General features: G+C 52.2%; 1 protein-coding gene across 6 annotated transcripts in view; it reads right to left on the reverse strand.

The window, feature by feature from the left end:
• SPTAN1 (spectrin alpha, non-erythrocytic 1) overlaps window positions 1-17,751 on the reverse strand; it is a 48,307-nt gene that overhangs the window by 29,959 nt on the left and 597 nt on the right. For all 6 annotated transcript variants that reach the window (XM_029920378.1, XM_029920377.1, XM_029920376.1 and 3 more), the window contains exons 2-21: window positions 16,563-16,688; window positions 12,746-12,886; window positions 12,296-12,442; window positions 10,735-10,868; window positions 10,481-10,625; window positions 10,249-10,403; window positions 9,473-9,608; window positions 7,951-8,052; window positions 7,002-7,139; window positions 6,552-6,662; window positions 5,802-5,879; window positions 5,523-5,678; window positions 5,086-5,290; window positions 4,224-4,405; window positions 3,668-3,911; window positions 3,361-3,483; window positions 2,637-2,854; window positions 1,715-1,807; window positions 1,245-1,379; window positions 27-175 (exon numbers count right to left, since the gene is read on the reverse strand). In XM_029920378.1, coding sequence (XP_029776238.1) covers window positions 27-175; window positions 1,245-1,379; window positions 1,715-1,807; window positions 2,637-2,854; window positions 3,361-3,483; window positions 3,668-3,911; window positions 4,224-4,405; window positions 5,086-5,290; window positions 5,523-5,678; window positions 5,802-5,879; window positions 6,552-6,662; window positions 7,002-7,139; window positions 7,951-8,052; window positions 9,473-9,608; window positions 10,249-10,403; window positions 10,481-10,625; window positions 10,735-10,868; window positions 12,296-12,442; window positions 12,746-12,886; window positions 16,563-16,688 — 2,918 coding nt within the window. The remainder of the gene's footprint in view (window positions 1-26; window positions 176-1,244; window positions 1,380-1,714; window positions 1,808-2,636; window positions 2,855-3,360; window positions 3,484-3,667; window positions 3,912-4,223; window positions 4,406-5,085; window positions 5,291-5,522; window positions 5,679-5,801; window positions 5,880-6,551; window positions 6,663-7,001; window positions 7,140-7,950; window positions 8,053-9,472; window positions 9,609-10,248; window positions 10,404-10,480; window positions 10,626-10,734; window positions 10,869-12,295; window positions 12,443-12,745; window positions 12,887-16,562; window positions 16,689-17,751) is intronic.

Consider the following 17,751-nt stretch of genomic DNA (forward strand, 5'->3'; position numbering starts at 1 on the left):
TCTGTGGTTGCCAGCGTGGCCCTTACTGGTGGTCAATCTGCTCCTGGCGCACGGCTATGCTGCCCTGCTCCTCCAGCAGGTTCTCACGGGAGGCCGACTGCGCCGGGTCCAGCTTCTTCACGTAGGCAGCCGGCACGAAGCCCTGGCGGTCGTTCACCTCCACTTTCCACCAGTCCTGAGGGAACAAACGGACAACTGAAAGCAAAATCCTGAGAAAGAGAGAAGCCAAGGAGGTCCGAGCGTGCGCATGAACACGAGAGCTCTAAGCGCATGAAGCGGATCCTGTGACCGTGTCAAAGTCACTCTGCACAAGACCTGAACCATCGGTCCTTTATGACCGGCCAAGCATGGCACGGGTCATGAGGGAAGACAAATGACACGCACCATGAAGGACACCCCTCTCTTGGTTAGACACGCCAGAACGACACCAATCCTGCAGCCGCCAACTGCCCGTGGCTACCTAACCTTAAGTAAGTTAGAACCCTCCTCATTTGCAGTAATAGCTCCTGCAGAGCCAGCACACACACAAAATATCCACCGTCACACCAAGTTCCACCGGACGACACTGCGGGATAAACCACCGTAGGACCAGAAGGGTGGTTTAGAGTCAAACAGAAGAATATAAATCACTGGTTTGGTTTCTTCCTCAAACTCATGATTAGGGCAAACCGGGGGTGCAGGAGCAAGGGTCCTGAACAACGGCTGTGGATGCCTCTTTGGCCTCTCGGGACTTATCAGAGGACAGAGGGCACCAAGCGCTTCACTTCAAAGCCACTGTCAGAGCAGCACAGGTCTAGGGAAGGCGGCTGATGAACCGGAAAGGTTGAACTTCGAGAAGGCAGAGCCTGGGGGCTGATGTCACAGAGGTCTGCAGCCACCTGCTGCAGCCACATAGTCTAGATTAAGAACCAGCAGTTCTTAAAAGGTCCCGAGAAGACCTGGTTCTGAGAAGGGTTCCACCTCTAGGTGTTCAACCTGGAAAACGAGCCATCCTCGAGAGCGCGGCTTCCGGCACTCAGGAAGATGGACAGATCACCCTCCTGATCGTACACGGGCTGAACCTGTATCACAGGGGAGACTGACTCTCCTCAAATTCTAACCCAGCCTGATTTTACTTTAACCAACTGAGCCACCCAGGCGCCCCGACCCAGCCTGATTTTAGACACGATGACTCACGGACACCCAGCAGAGCAAAGCTGGTGGTGCTCGTGGGAAGAAACCCCCCGCCGCTTTGGAGGCCTTGCCTTGTTGGTGCTGTTGAGTAAGGTGAGAATGTCTCCCTTCTTCATGGTGACCTCCCGCGGGCTCTTCTCCTGGTAGTCGTAGAGAGCCAAGACCAGCTCCTTCCCAGTCTCGTCATCCATGGGGGCCACTTGTTGCTAAAAATCCAAGGGAAGGGCGCACACGGTTCAAGGATGTGTGTGGCATGTCACCTACACACATGACAGACTGCAGCTTCAAAGGACCACGTGCATATTTGAGACTTCTTCTCTGAAGCTACCGTTAAATCTGACCCCAGAACTTAAGCTGTTGGGAATCTTTACCCATTTTAAACTGTTCACACATCTCTGTGTTACAGGACTTGGCAGTGAGATCACAAGAATGTGGCCTATAACCAGCGCACCTGCCAGAAGGACCCTGGTCCTTCAATTTCCCGGGCAGTGTCCCCCAACCCCCTGCAACCTCAAACTGCGGACACGAAAGCCCGGCTCACCCGGCATGACTGAGCCTGGTCCCGCAGAGCCTGAATGCTGCTGCCGTAGGCGCTGAGATCCGACATCAGAGCTTCGTGCTTCTTCAGTAGAGCCTGAAGCCAAAATCACACACTGTGAGCCATGTTCAAGGAGCCAGGACGCCCCATCCATGCTGCCTCACCGACCCACCATCCTCCCCAGAGAGCCGGTCCAGTTACATGGGGATCTGACCACCTCCTGCTCCCTGCTTCGAAGAAACACCGTATTTGGAGGAAACAGAAATTGGGACTTGTGGTTACTCTTTTCTCCCTGCCTGTGCAGGACTGTGCAGTGCTGGAAAAATACAAGGGCGATAAAGCGCGGTGGGGCACACCTGGTGAGGCCCCCGCCCCCCACCTTAAGAAATAAACATGACCAACAAACCAAAGCCGGCCTTCCTTGAGGACACTCCTCTCCCTCGCCACACAGGACACTTGAGAATCATCCTCCACCACCACCCTGCCCAAAGCTCTTCAGCGCTCCCTACCCCCCTCTTCCCGGAGACTCCCATATGGCGCATGTCACCAGTCAACTCTTCCTGGGTGCTGTGAAGACTGGCGAAAGAGGCGGGTGCAGAGGCTACACCTACACCTTTATGAATGAGGCTAAGAGATTCACTCAAAAACACCCATTACCGGCAAAAAAGATACACTTGTGTATGTATGTGTGCACACGTGTGCACAGAGCCAGACAAATAAGAACAGCAAAATGCTCGAGGTGGGAGGTAGGGATGGAAGGCTCATCTCTCCTTCTGGCAAGTTTCCACAGTGGAAAGTACAAAATATTCTAAAACACACTGAAAAGCCAATGACGCAGACGCCGCACCTTCCACACGCGGTCACCTTCCCACAGCCCCAGCCCCAGCCCCGGCGGACCGCCCCCCCCCCCGCCCCCCGCCGTCACCTCAGCTGAGTCCTCGTCCTTCCCGTAGTCGGTGCTGCCCACGATGGGCTCCTTCTCCCGCATCCAGGACTCAGCCTCGTTGGCGTCGGCAAAGTACTGCTGGGCCTGCAGGGAGTCTTCCAGGTCCTGCCGCCGCTGAGAGGCCTTGGACTTGAGGGACTCCCACTTCTGATTCAGTTCACTGAGCTTGGCCTTCACATCTTCTGCAGCAAAATGGCCTACAAGGCGGGCAGGGAAAAGGAAGCTCGTGCAAAGGACGCCAGCACGTCACCAGAGAAAAAGGTCGTCCGTGTGTCCACGGCACCTCTGCTACACCACTGTGGCAAGCCGGACCCCTTTGTAACCCCCCGTTTCAGGAGAGGGTTGGGTCCCAGCCTTCTAAGTAATTTGTTCAACTTTTGCATCTCTGCCTGGACGCTACAGAGCGCCAGTGATTTGACCATAGAGACATAGTAACCGTGTCCCTGACTGTCCTCAGTCACTGAGACCTGTGTCAGGCCGCTCCTCACAACCAGGGCAGGAGCAGGTGTCATGGCCGAACCTCACAGGTAGGATGTTGAGATCGAGAGGGCAGGGTCTAGCCGAGGCAGTACGGTGAGGAGACACTGGGGATGGCACTCAACCGCACAGCCCCGTCTGGCTCCAGTCCACGCACTTGACCAAGGAACAAATGGAGACCAAAAGCAAAGCCACTAACGCCACGTCCTAAGTGATGACCACTCACCTTCCTCCACCATGGCGTTCCCCTTCTGCGTTACTGCCTTGATGCGGGGCTCGTGCCCAGCAATTTCTGCTTGGAGGGCTTGGTGTTTCTTGAGCAGATTTTGGACTCCAATCAAATCTTTGCCTGAAAGCAGAGACCCCTCCCTGGTCATCCGAGCCAAGAGAAAAGTCAGCCCTGTCGCTCTTATGATTCCACTGGAGTTCCAAGTTAAACTCGACCTTCCTTGTTCTGACATGCACCTCCTTTTATGCCGTAAGGGTAGAGCCCTTTCTCAAACCTGATCCTTATCTGACCGAGACCGACTGACCTCTGTTGGTGGACGCAGCAACGGGTTCTTTCTCCCGAATCCATGTCTCCTCATCCTCAACATCACGGAAGAGTTGCTGCAGACGCAGGGAATCCGCCAGCTTCTGCTTCCGGGCAACCATGGGTTCTTTGAGCGCCTCATAGCGAGCCACGAGGGCTTCCTGCTTCTTTTTGATGTTTTCAGCATCAAAATGGCCAGCGTCCTGGAACTGGCGGGCCTGAATGGTGATGCCATCAATTCTATCCTGGGAACGGGAAAGGACAGAGTCGTGAAAGCTTGGACCAGCCCCTACGCTCTGGTCTGACTCTTAACTTCAACTGTGGTTCAGTCATATATGAAGAAAAAAACCACCACAGTGGTCTTCCCAGCCCGGAGAGTAATTTTTCTGCCTTCTCTGTCCCTCATCTGAGAGAGGAGTTTGATTTGAGAACACACAGGGTCGGTTAAGAAAATCAACAGCTTTTATCCCCCAGAGAAAGAGCAGGACCTGGAAGTCACCTGCCGTTCTCCACGCCCGCTTTTCCACGACCCAAGCCGCAGCCCCGACTCCCGCTACCTGGTGAGCGGCCACGTCAGCCTCCAGCAGGGCATGCTTCTTCTGGAGGTTCTGGACGTTGGTAAGGTCTTTGCCATAGTCGTCTGAGGCCAGGTGACCTTCCACCTCGTACAGCCACAGCTCGATGTCCTCGACGTTGCGGTTGAACTGCTGCTGCTGGTTGGCCTCGCGAAGCTTTATCCCTAGTCAGAGGAGCGGGCGTGACTCGGCACGGGTTACGACTGTCCCCCTGCCGGTGTTGCGCGCCAACAACGGTACGTAGCGGAGAACTAAGGGTCGGCGCTCCAGACACCGCTCCACCCCCACCGTAGGTGAAAACAAAACGCGGACTTGGATGTCCTTTATTTATAGATTTTAGATGTTTATTTACTTTGAGAGAGAGAAGGATGCGCTTGTGCTAATACCGGAGAAGTGCAGAGAGAGACACAGAGTGAGAGAGGGAGGGAGAGAATCCCACAATCCGTGAGATCACCACCTGAGCTGAAACGCTTAACCAAGTGGGCCACCCAGGAGCCCCTGAAGTCCCTTAACAAGCATTCTAACCCCGAGGAGAGAAGAGCGCCTGAACCCTTGGCTCTCAGCTGAACTGACGCTCGGCGACCAGGACCAGTGCGGTCAAGGGCGGGTGACCACACCACTCCCTCCTCACTCAGGCTCCCCCGCTCGTCAACCACATTTAAGCACGTTAGTGGAGCATCAGGAGCACAAGGCAAGGACCACCTACGGGGGAGAGGAGCCCACAGGCCCGAGGTTGCCCAGGTCACCTGACCTGCGTGGCGTGTGTCCCTGCAACACCTCCCCAGGAAGGGACACCTAACCCCCCAGCATCCCTCACACTATCCGGGAAGACTCCTTCTCTTACCTTTCAGTTCAGTGGCTTCCAGCAATTTCTTCCACAAACTGATGACCTCATTCATACGGGCTGCTACCTCATCCTTGGCATAGTGGTTGACGTCAATCAGCTTTTGCCCCGCTTTCTCCAGGGCGTCAATGCGGCTCTGGTTGGCGGAGAGCTCAGCCTCAAAAGCCTGGTGCTTCTGTACTTTTCCTTGTAGGTTGGACGGGTCCTGACAACAAAAGGAAGAAGGGGGTTCTACCTTGAACCCGAGGAGGTCAAACTACTCTGTGTGACCTTCGTACTTCTCTTACTGGCAGGGGGCGGGGCGTGGAGGATGGTACGCTTATGTTAAATAGCGCGATTTTTGGAATTCCCTATTTCTTCCTTTAGCTACAATTTACCCGAGAGCTGCGTTTAGCTTCCTAGCCACATGCTACATGGCCATGCTGGCAGAACATTACTTTGTAAGCTTCATCTGTGGCGGTTTTCATCTTCTCGTTGACCCAGCTCTTGAGCTCATCAGAGTCGCGGAAAAACTGCTGCAAGTGGAAGGAGTCCGCCAGCTGGGCCCGGCGACACATGGCTCTCTCGTGCAGGGCGTTGCGGCGGCTCAGCAGCTGGAAGACAAGAGGCCTCGTGAATCCCCCGTTCCTGCTCCCCAGAGACTTCTTCCAGCACCAGAAGTTTCATGGACAGGAGGGCGGGGACAGCAAGGAAGGCGCGGGCAGAACAGAACGTACTGCGTCTCGGCGGGTGGCCACGTCCTCCATCGCGTAGTGGTTGTTCTGAATCAGCTTGGTTGCAAACTCGTCCAGCGCCTGGGAGGGAAGAGTAAGGGCTCTTGACCGGCAAGCATGTGACCACACAGCTCGGCCTCGGGAGCGAAGTCACTACCGAGCAGGTCACAGGACGCTCTCAACCGTAACACAGGCCTAAGATCTGCTGTGCCGATGTCTCCGCGTCCACTTCTGAGTTTCTGCCTGACGTTACTGGTCAGCTACAACATCACGCTAGCGCCCTTCAGGACGGGAGACGTTCACTGCAGCGGATGTCACGCCACCTCTGATGTGACTGGACGGGGTCGGAACAGGTTAGCAGCCTACAGTCTAGAGGAATAATACCTCTTATAGGAGCTCCAACCACTTACTTATTTTATTTTTTAAAAGATTTTGTTTTTAGGTAATCTCTACACCCAACGTGGGGGTCGAACTCACAACCCTAAGATCAAGAGTCGCACGCTCCCCTGACTGAGTCAGCCAGGTGCCCTGAGCTCCAAGTGCTTTCAGTGAAAGGTGACTCTCAGTGTGGCGGTTTATGTGGCGGGGAAGGATCTCATCCCTCGAGCTGAGGCAGGCCTCCCAGTGGGCCGCGAGCCGCCACCGTGAGATCCTAAGCCCCCACAGGAGCACCTCTCGCAGATCCTCTAGCGCGGCTGCGCGGAAAACCTTGAGAATGGACACTAGGCTGACTCTGAGACGAAGGAGTCTTACCGTAATCTTTTCCTCCTGGGCGCTGAGGGATTTCTCGAAGTCCTCGTGCTTCTTGAGCAGCGCCTCCACACTGTCCAAGGAGTCCCCCAGGTCTTCGTTCAACAGAAAGGCCTGCAGAAGAGAACGGAAGCGCTCAGAGCGACACCCTGCCCTTTCAGCAACTCAGGCAGGGAAGCAAAGGATCTGCTGGCCGACACGAAAAGGACGGGGGGAGATTCTATAGCCGTTAGACTTCTTCGATCTCTTCCTGAAAGCCTGACGTCCTTTTAGATTCACTTAAAACAATTCAACAAGAGCATGAAGTGCTAAGTCCCAGACCAAAAACAAATCTCGTCTTCAGCAAAAGACAATTCCACAGCGGCAGACTCCTGTCCAAGCGCCCCTCGGCAAGCCCTGTCACCCGACCCGCCACAGTGACACGGGCACAAGCCAGCCCCCCCGGGGCGGTACCTCCTGCTTGCTCATCCAGTTGTCCACCTGCTCCGTGTCGCGGTAGAAGAGCTGCAGGTCCATGCACTGCTCGTACTGCTGCCTGCGCAGCTCCCACAGCTCCAGCAGGGCGGCCCGCTCCTCCGCCAGGACGCCCAGCTGCGGGGAGAGGGGACAGAGGCCAAGCGGCCAGGTGGGTCCCGCCGTCCCCCCAACCAGGCCAACAGAAAGGCGCCGTCTAAGCCTCATGCTCATCTTCAGGCCTTCCCTCCGGTTTGCAAAAGGGGAAGGATTACATTCGCTGTGTCAGCCGAATCTCGGGAAACCACAGAAATCCCGAGCAGCCTGTACGTTTAGGCTACATAGGAGGACGTCAAGTTGATCTAGAATTAATTCACTGCCACGTTTTCACAGATGACTTAAGGTCAAAATGGTAGGTAAACGTCAGGCAGAAGAGAAAGGACTCCCAGCTGAGAAATGTCAACTCAGCGCGTCTTCCATAAAACATGGAACATTCAGGAATGTCCTGGAGACAATTTTTAGGCTCCAAAGTTACAAAGCGTGTCTCTGAGACGCCTCTTCTTAGCCTACAGGATGTTAAGCCAGCATCGTGCCCTGTTCCTCAGGTATCTTTACACTCAGATGTTGTGAGACTTTGAAATTATATACACTTGTAATTTGAAAAAACATCTGCTTCCTCTTGGCTCCAACTAACTGATGCAGGGCTCAGCTCCCTGCCAGGTCCCCGTTAGGTAGGAAATGTGACATAAACATCCCTAATAAATGAAACTCTCTCTGATCAATCCCCATACTACCTAGGTCTTCTGTTTTGGTCTCTCAAGAAACTGCCCTTGAACTTCCCAGCACAAGCTCTGTGTAAGCTTCCTCGTGCCCCACGGCGAATGCAGCCCGGATCCTCATGGACGGACACCAGCTTTCAGAGACTCTCAGAGAACCTCTCCTCTCTTACCTTCTCCTTCACTTCATCTGAGGCATAATGCCCAGCAGTGAGCAGGGCCTGTCCAGACTCATCCGCAGATTTAAAGCTGTCCTCGTGAGCATCGATTTCACCCTACGGGGCAAAAAAGGCACAATTTATGCCTGGCAACTTAGAAAACAGAGTGGTTGAATTTTAAACAATCGTTACAAATCAGAATGCCCCATCCCCACCACGGAGCAGGGTCAACCATGAGGCCGGGCTCCCTAACACCGGTCTGGATTACCAATCATGAGGGCACCGTTTACTGAGAAGCCCCTTTGCCACTGGCTTTTCAGGCCACCTCTGTCCAAGTCTGTTGTGTTCCCACACAAGCAAGGGTCTGAGCCCTAGCTTCTGCTCCACCGCTCTGCGCCCTCGCTGTGACGGATGGGCGGGTTTAGGATTCTACAGCACCTGGCAGGGCGACTGTCTCCCCTGGCCCCACCCTGGTCTTCAAAATGCTCTCAGCTCTTTTTCAATTATTTTTCTTCCACATCAATTTTAGAATCAGCTTGTCTGATTCCAGAAACAAAAGCCTGCTGGCCTGTGTGAAACTGCATGAACGTACAGATCCCGGGGAGAATTTCCCACCTTTACCCAGGCCATTCCACCCAAGTACGAGGCGCGGCACGCCACTTGAGAGGCAATTTCCTTCCTCAGTCTTTCAAAGAAGCCGAACAGCTTTCTCCACAAACGTCTGACACAACGTTTGCTCCTGTATTCTCAAGTACTTCGTACTTTCTGGTACAAGTAACATTTTGAGAAAAGCACGTTTGTTTGTAACTGCTGCTACCGTAGAGGGACATATTTGACGTTTCTATACTGATTTTTTCTATCTACCATGTTAAAAACCTCTCAGAGGGCTAGAGTAATACCTTCTAAAATCCTATTTCACGGTGCTTTCCTAAATTACTCAGCTGTAGAAAACCTGTCTCTTGTATCTTTAATGCTCATTTACTTTGAGAGCGAGGGGGAGGAGGGTCCCAGGCAGGCTCAGGGCTGTCAGCTCAGAGCCCGGCGCAAGGCTCAGTCTCACAAACCCACAGATTGTGACCTGAGCCAAAACCAAGCGTCTGACCCTTAACCAACTAGGCCTCCCAGGTGTTCCAGAAACCTTTCTTTTTAAGGTAAAGCCTATTAAAATCTCATAAAACTGGTTTTCTGTGAAATATACTTTGGGGAAAAACCAGAGTAAGAGACTTACACCAAGTACGAAATTCAGCACTGAAACAAAGACACCGTTTACGATGGTCTGTGACTGCGGCGCAAACCAGCAGCCTCTGCCTCGCCAGGGCGCAGCCCTTCACTTTTACAGACCTCGTTAATCTCCCCACATTTAACCCGCTTCACCATGGATGAGAAGCAGGCAGAGCCAGGCTCTGAAGGCAAAATCAACAATAATCCTACGGTGGGAGCCAGCGGTGAACAAAGTTTCAGCCACTCTAAGCGACAGTGATCTACCGATGCAGGACAAGCTAACGTCTCCCCTTCTGGAAGATGTCGGAGACGCTACCTTGTGCTCCTGATGCCTGTCCAGCAGGGCTTCGGCCCCGGCCACATCGTTGGCGAGCTCATCCGCATTGATGAGGGCTTTCATCTCAGTCACCCAGCTGGTGAGGTCGCGGAAGTCGGCGAGGAAGCGCTGAAGCCTAGGGAAAACCAAGCAGGGCCATCAGGTGCCATGTTCCCGGTGGGGAGCCCTGGATGGGAAATGCCTCCCTAAGGCTTTGAACTCGGTGTCCTCTGAGGTCTCTGAGCTCTAACAAACCATGCAAACTCTAACCCTGGGATACAGAGGGCTCTTCCATCTAGACTGTCAAGGAAAGCAAGAGAAGGCTGAAAGCAATCCTTTAAAACCTGGGTTCTGCCCATCACTGTAATTCCCCAATCTGGTCCCTCACTCCCAACCTCGTTGGCATTCCCAAGTTTGAGCTCTGGTCAGTCATTAGCATTCTTTCACTTCCCAATCCTTGATTTACTCCATTTTAATGGTAGATTTCACTGGTGCTCCAATTGCTAAGGAGAGACTTCTACTTCTATTGGTTGTAATGCAGCGACAGAAGCCAGAAGGATATTCATAAAGTCATAAATGCTACACACACACACACACACACACACACACACTCACTCACTCACTCACTCACTCACTCTACAGGCAGGAAAGTCACCAGCAGTTTCTGTGTAGGAGCCTGGCAGGCATACGGCACTACCAGCTCACTCCGAGCAGGTAGAAGCCACCCCTCGCCCCGCCTGCCCTCCGTGGGAAGAGCGGCTCGGCCGGCCTCCCACCTGTAGGAGTCATTGAGGCGGGCGTGTCTCTCGGCCGCCAGGGTCCGGATCTGCTCCCAGTTGGCGATGAGCTCCTCCCGCTTCACGTGGATCTGCGCGGCGCTCAGAGGGTGGGACTGGCGCAAGCGGTCGGCCTCGGCACACAGGGCTTTGACCTGGAAACGCCCTCCATCAGACCGTGCTGGGGCCCCTTGCTCACTTCTCCATGGGACGGGCCGCTTCCAAAACCTACCTTGTCCTCCAAAGCAGCAAGGTCTCTCTCCAGACCCTCGTGCTTCCGCAGCAGAGCCTGAACGCTGGCCAGGTCTCGGCCAAAATCGTCGGAGGCCATTAACTGCTCCTTCTCCTTGATCCAGCTGATGGTCTCGTCCACATCCCTGTGGAGCAGAGGTACCCGTGCAGCCACTCATGGCGACTGTCTCGGGCTGGGAGTGCCACCCAGGCCACATACCCCCCCACGCCCAGCAGCCCCCTAGGGCTCAGTACCTGTTAAAGCGCTGAACCTCAGCCGCCCCAAAGAGCTTCCCCTGCCTCTGGAGGGCCAGTCCCTTCAGCCGCTGCCAGGCCGCGTTTACTTCATCCTGCTTGGTCTTGATGGTTTCCTCCTCGGGGTGCTGCTCCTACACGAGGGAGAGCACAGACTGGCCTGGGTCCTGAGCCCTGGCCTCCTGCCAAGTGCCTGCTTCGGCAAACCTTCCATCTTTCTGCAGAAATGCTGGTTTTATTCGTGAAATGGAGCGAAGCTTGTTCAAAACTAGCTCCTGTTTCCTCTTGCATAAAAAGAGGAGGGTCATTATCTACCCCCTGGAGTAGTGCGGTCCGTCCAGAGAGCAGTTCCGGGCGGGCATCAGCACCCAAACCTTCATGTTAACACACACCTCTGGGGCAACTCTCTGCACCTACGTCTGCCCCCAGGAGCTAGCAAATCCATGACCTTGGACATTCGTGAGCCTACTGAGCATTCCTGCCTGTACACGTGGTCTTCGGGGTGTGTTCCTGACTTCAGATTAGAGCTACTTCTTTAAAAGTACCCTTCCCCATGAGCCACACTTTGGTTTTTGTTTTGACAAAAACGTGAAGTAATAAATGAAGCACTGCAGGAATCCGGGATCCACCTGTGAGACCTCAGCTGTGGCCTGACTGCTCTTGTCAGCACGGCCCTGGGAGGCCCCAAGATTCTGGGGCAGGGGGCAGGGCGGGGCACCCCCCTCACCCTGGAAGGATGAGGCATTTCTGAGGCATGCTGGCTCTTCTTTCATCGCTGGCCAGGAAGGCGACAAGTACCAGCCCTGAAGCAGATCCATAAAGTTAAGACTTATACGCCCCAAATCAAATTTCCCTGAAAGCGGAAAGTCCAGTTCCTACTACTTGCAAGTCTCTGGAGAGATTGCCAAGGAGAGATTTCCACTTTCTTTGGTCATAATGCAGCAATGTAAGATGGAAGGATATACATAAAGCCGTAAATACTGTGTGTGCACTCTGACCCCTGGAGTGGAAGCCGGGGCTAGAGCAGTGGCTCACGGGAACGGGCACATAGGCAATGGCGAAAGGCTGCGCTGTCCCCTCTGGATGGCTCGGAGCTGCCAGCAGAGAGCCTATTCATGACGAGGTCCCCAGGCTCCCAAGGGAGCCCTGGGAAGCTTCAAATCAAAAAGAAAAGGAGGAGCAGTCAGGCGTCGGTGGACACCTGCCAACTCTAAGAAGCACTCCCCACCACACCCTCATCTGAGAGCCTGGGAGCCCAGCCTCTGCAGCCCCGTAAAAGCACCACCGAGCCCTGCCTGCAAGCGGGTGGAGGACACAGATCAAACGAACTCGAACTCGGCCCTTCCTGCCCTTGGCCACGAGTTAGAAAGCAGAGTAAGAAAGCAGTTTCTAACTTAGGACTAGTCACCACTGCTCCCTTATTGAAACAAAACTCTGATACATGCTTTCCAAACCATGCTCACACAGGGCTCAGGGAACTGATCACCAAAAGTTCCTTCTGGGAACACCAGAAAGCTAGTATCAGGATGTGGGAAGAGGCACGTGGTGCTCTGCCACCTACCTGAATGAGTTTGGCAGCAAACTGGTTCACTTCATTAACTCTCTCTTCATGGGCAGCCATGTCTGTTTGAAACTCTTCAAATTTCTTCTGTAAAACCTCCACGTGCTCCAGGTCCTGGCCCAGCTCCTCGGAAGTCACAATTGCTTCCTGCCCGGGGACCCAACAGAGTCTCAGTCACCAACCAACACTGTGACCATGGCTCCCAGACACTTGTCATGAGCGAGGCCCACCAGGATGGGTCACGTTAGCTTTCGTGGCTGCAGTTTCTGTGTCGTTTGTGATCTGACCTCCATCTCCTCGTTAAAAGGCTGAGCTCAGGGCACGTCAGGCTGAGACCCCAGGTCTGAGAGTTACAGACGGGCGCACCGCCGAGTAGCCAGGGCTGCAGCAGCCGCTCCTCCCCGTGCTCTTGCCAAGGCTGACTCAGCAAGCCCTCCTCGCGAGACGTACCTTGTCATTGATCCAGTCCATCACGTCCTCGCACTCCCGCAAGTACTGCACCAGCTTCTGCGCCTGCAGCAGTTTCACCCCCTTCTCCCGCATCTTCTCCAAGAGCAGTTCCCACTGGCGGTGCAGCTCCATCAAACGAGTCTGCAGGTTAAAAGATCAGCCCCAGAGCTCACAACCATCCCACAGGTCAGAAACCCCACAAGTCAGAGCTTGGAATACATCTTTTTAAAGAGAATTCCACCGCCTCCCCATATAATCCCCAAACAAAGAGGAAATCTAAGTGTGAGAATAGGAAACAGCATCCACTTTACAGTGGTTTGCTAGGTCTTAACAAAATAGCTGATGGATTTATTCTAATTTATTTCAGAGAATTATTAATCATTATTATCAACTATTATATAAATAATATATGTAAATGCATAAATAATAATTATGTTATTCATCATTGTTATTAGTAATCAAATCATTAAGTGAGATTTCTGGGTTGGGAACCTACTGGGGAAGGAGAGATGAGGAATTAACATGGAAACAGCAGAAATCGCTGAAGGGTTACTATGAATCTGTGGAGGTAGAGGGCAAAAATAAAACAAGAGGTCCTATGGGCATCATGAAGGCAAAGAAACAATGATGAGGCACAAGTAAGAGGAACACCTTCACATAAATTAGAAAAGGTGGGGAGGGGGTGCCTGGGTGGCTCAGTCGGCTAAACGTCCGACTCTTGATCTTGGCGCAGGTCATTATCATGGTTTGTGGTTTCAAGCCCCGCATCCGGCTCTGCGCTGACAGAGCAGAGTCTGCTTGGGATTCTTTCTCTGCCCCGCCCCTGCCTGTGCACAGGCATGTGCTTGCTATTTGTCTCTCAAGAAAAAAAAAATGGGGGGGTGTTCCTGAAACATAATCACCAATCGACAAGGATTCTTGGCAGAAAAGGTTTTGGCACTTCTGTGAAAAGACAGTTTGTGGTACGACTCAGGTTAGGCTCATTTCAAACCTACCCAAGTGGTAGCCACAGGCCCAAACATATTCACACTTCCCAGCATCTTTGGGTTATCACTGCACAGTCCTAGTAAGGACCTCTCAAGAACTTGGGGGGGGATCTTGGTGAGAGGAATTTATCATCGATTCAAGCATTGGTGACGCTTTCCGGCATCGAATCCAATCTCAATGTGTTGACTAGGCCTACCCCAAGATACTGGGAGTTTCTGTGTTAACACTGGCAGACACACGGAAAACAAACCACAAGGTCTGAACACTCCCAGGAGGGAAGGCTGAGATCCACTCGTTGTTAAGATGCCCCCCAGCCAGCTAAAAACTTGAAAGCCAAGGGGCAGCCAACATGGATGGACTGTCTTAGAAACAGGGCTGTGGGTTTCACGTGAAAGGAGAAAACAGCAAGGGAAAGAAACACACAATTCTCTTCCACCACCGACGGTTACAAAGGAGCCCGCCAGCGAGACAGAAGTGAAAGGCATTCCAAGGCAGAGGGAAGGAATAGGCAAGCAGGGGCAACTCAACACTCCACCTACTCGGATGTGGGACCCGATGTGGGTGGCGGTGACTATGGGGCGCCACGCCGTCCGGTACGGTGTGAAAGTCTAAACCGGCAACAGACAGGTTATCCAGGACGTAGAAGCAATCCTCACAATCCACCCCCGCCCCAGTGTTCCCCTGCCTGCCAAAAGCAGTTACTGAGTTATGGGGCCAGATGAAGCACCAAGCCAGCTTCACCATGGGAACTGGGAACAAGACAGTCAAATTAAATGAAAGCCCTGGGCTCAAATTAAAAACTAGACCACCGAAGGCTCACCAAAAAAACCTCACCCTCTCAAGTCAATGGTCAGTCTCCCACACACTTCATTCATATTCACTCTCTTGGGTAAAGAGCTAGAGCAGGGCCCACTCCAGGGCTGGAACAGCCCTCCTGTTCCCGGGGCCTCTGCCCTCGTCAACACTGCGGGCTAGAGGGCCCAGTTTCCCAAGAGCACTGGGCTTGACAGCAGGAGGGGGCGGGAGGCAGGTGCACTTGGGAAACACACTGAAAGTGGGTGGGGGGGGGGGGCGGGATGAAATCCTGGTTCTGGCTCAGGTGGCTTTCTCAACAGGGGCACGAGTGACCAGAAGGAGCTCTCCGAGAGGCAGCTGGCAGAGAAATTAAGGAAAGCAGATAGGAATGAAATATAGCTTGGAAAAATAAAGCAAATAGATGTCAGCAAAGAAAGGTGCAGATTGGAATTCCGATTCTGTTGCCCACTAGCTGTGGGATTTGGAGAAGTTACTCAAACTTCTGTGCTTCAGTTTCTTCCCTTCCATACTGTGGGGAAAAGGGCTGCCTAGGGAGCGTCCAGTCAAGATCAGAGATTACAGATGTCAAGTCCCATGACAAAGCGTTTGGGCATAAATGGCTATGCAACAAACAGTTGCTAATGGTACTTTTAAATGTTGCTTTAATAAGATCTCTAAACAGGGAGGAGGGTATTTACTAACAGAGCAGAATGAAGTGAGCATTGGGTGCCCCTGACCAGATTAACTACTATAAAGTCAATCCCTTGATCTGTTTCTCCTATTCCCTATCCGTAGCCAGTTATACGGCTACAGAAGAATGCCATGCTCTCTGGGGAAACAGTTTCTATCCAGGAAATAAGGCATGCCGCCTTCATTTCTCCTAAGACTGTATACAAAAGTGGGGAAATGAGCAGAAAGACATTTGTACTTAACTGCAGAAACACAGGCTACGTTACCCAAATGGGTTGAATGTAATTAAACAGTTGGTCATATGGCATTTCGAATTTACTCATTTCCTATTTGCAGTCATTACCAATAATGGTTAATTATTAATAATAAGCCAACCGCAAGTCTTCAACATGAGACTGCAGAGTGTATTCATGCAGAAGAGAGACAGCAAGCAGAGCTGCTAGACCAGATGCTAAGGGGACAGAGACGCTACAAGGGGGTCAGGGAACAAACAGCCGAGGACGTGACATTTCTGGCTGGGGCTTGTGAGTGCAGCGTTCATGGAAATCTTCACAACTGCCTTGACCAGTAAGGACCGAAAAGGCCAGTCCCTCAGTGGAACGTGACTCTGGGTGACAAAGAACAAGACACACAGAAAGGTATGACCTAAGTCAGAAACAGAGAAGAGCATCTGGTGAGGAGGAACTGAGCGTGCACACTTCATCTCAAGAGGTCTGCTTCCCCTACTACCCTGGTACCGGAAACGGTAGAGCAGGGAAAGATCAATGTTGCCCCAGCGCCAGTGAACAGGCACCAAACAAATCAAATCACAGAACAGGAGGACACCTGCTTCAAGGTCGGCTCTATCACCATGGTCACCAACAGGTGCCACGAGTCTCTGCTTACAGCTGGGCCTTGAACTCAGTTGCTCACTAGGTCTCAGCAAACCAAGATCCAGACACCGAGTTTTGCCAACAGAGAACGTTATGGTGGCTGTGATTAGTGCTATTGATCTTTGTGTCCTGATCCCCAAATGCACCAATTTCCCATCTAACACCATCTGTAAATTTAAGTTTAATTTATGCAATCTCCTTTAAAGTATAATCGTATTCTAATTTGTTCTACAAAAAGAATATTAATTTCCCCGCTGAGCATACACGTACTTGTTTGTATTCATACTGAATCATCGTATTACAAAGGCAAGATTTGGGTAACTCCTTTCAGAGACTTCACAAATTCTTTTAAAAAGCTAGAAAAGTCTTTTTTAGAAACCCTAATTGGCATTTAATCCACATTCTTCCACCAGCCAGACGGCCGCCCTCACCAGCACCACATGGCCACCAAGCCAGGCTCTACTCCTACTCACCCTTATGGTTTCAGACGCAAAATGCCCTTCTGAGATCATCAGGTTTCCAGTCTCGTCCAGCTTAACAATGGCTCCCGAGTTGGCCTGCACTTCGGCTTCGAAGGCCTGGTGCTTCTGCAGCTTGCCCTGTTGGCGGACCATGGAGTGAGTCACCGCTGCAACCACACAGCGCGCACCATTCTGCCCCCGCCCAGGCCCCCTTACCCTCCCCTCCCGAATCCCACTTCCTCTAATTAAGGACACTGGGCAGCCCCCACCCCCCCATCCCCTCACCTGCTTGATTACTCAAATCTGCTGACCTCATCTATCCTGACTTTCTGGAAGCTTGGCCACTAATGACCACCAGCTTTGCACTCATTTTTGATCTAGAAGGAAATTATTCTGTGTGTGGATATCCAACCCCCTCTAGAAATACAGAGCCAGGGGTGCCTGGGTGGCTCAATATCCGACTGGGCATCCGAATTTGGCTCCGGTGGTGATCTCACAGTTTGTGGGTTCGAGGCCTGCACCAGGCTCCATGCTGATAGCTTGGGGCCTGGAGCCTGCTTTGGATTCTGTGTCTCCTCTCTCTCTCTCTGCCCCTCTCCTGCTCATGCTGTCTCTCTTTCAAACATAAACGTTAAAAAAAAATTAAATTTAGAAATATAGAGGCATACTGACAATTTTCTTAGTACATATGATTTGCCCTTGAATAATAATCCATCGGCATTCACTCATGATAGGATGCTTTCCTCAGACAACTCTAGTAAAGTAAGAGAACCATGCTCTCTACTTGATTAAAAAAAAAAAAGTCAGGGCACCTGGGTGGCTCAGTTGGTTAAACGTCTGGCTTCAGCTCAGGTCATGATCTCACAGTTTGTGGGTTCGAGCCCTGCATCAGGCTCTGTGCTAACCACTAGCTCAGAGCCTAGAGCCTGCTTCAGATTCTGTGCCTCCCTCTTTCTCTGACCCTCCCCTGCTCACACTATCTCTCTCTGTCTCTCAAAAAATAAATAAAAGACATTTAAAAAAATTTTTTAAAAAGTCTTTCACCAAAATCAGTAAGAAAGGCTTTGTCCTTAAAAAAAAAACAAAAAACTGAGGCATGATTTACACCATAAAATTAAGTTCCAATTCAATGATTTTTAAAGGCTTGTTTTTGATAAGACTTACCACTGAGTTGCTTAAAGAGATACCGACTACAAACTTC

This window comes from Suricata suricatta, chromosome 13 (genome assembly GCF_006229205.1).
Source record: "Suricata suricatta isolate VVHF042 chromosome 13, meerkat_22Aug2017_6uvM2_HiC, whole genome shotgun sequence".
In the NCBI taxonomy this organism is placed as follows: domain Eukaryota; kingdom Metazoa; phylum Chordata; class Mammalia; order Carnivora; family Herpestidae; genus Suricata; species Suricata suricatta.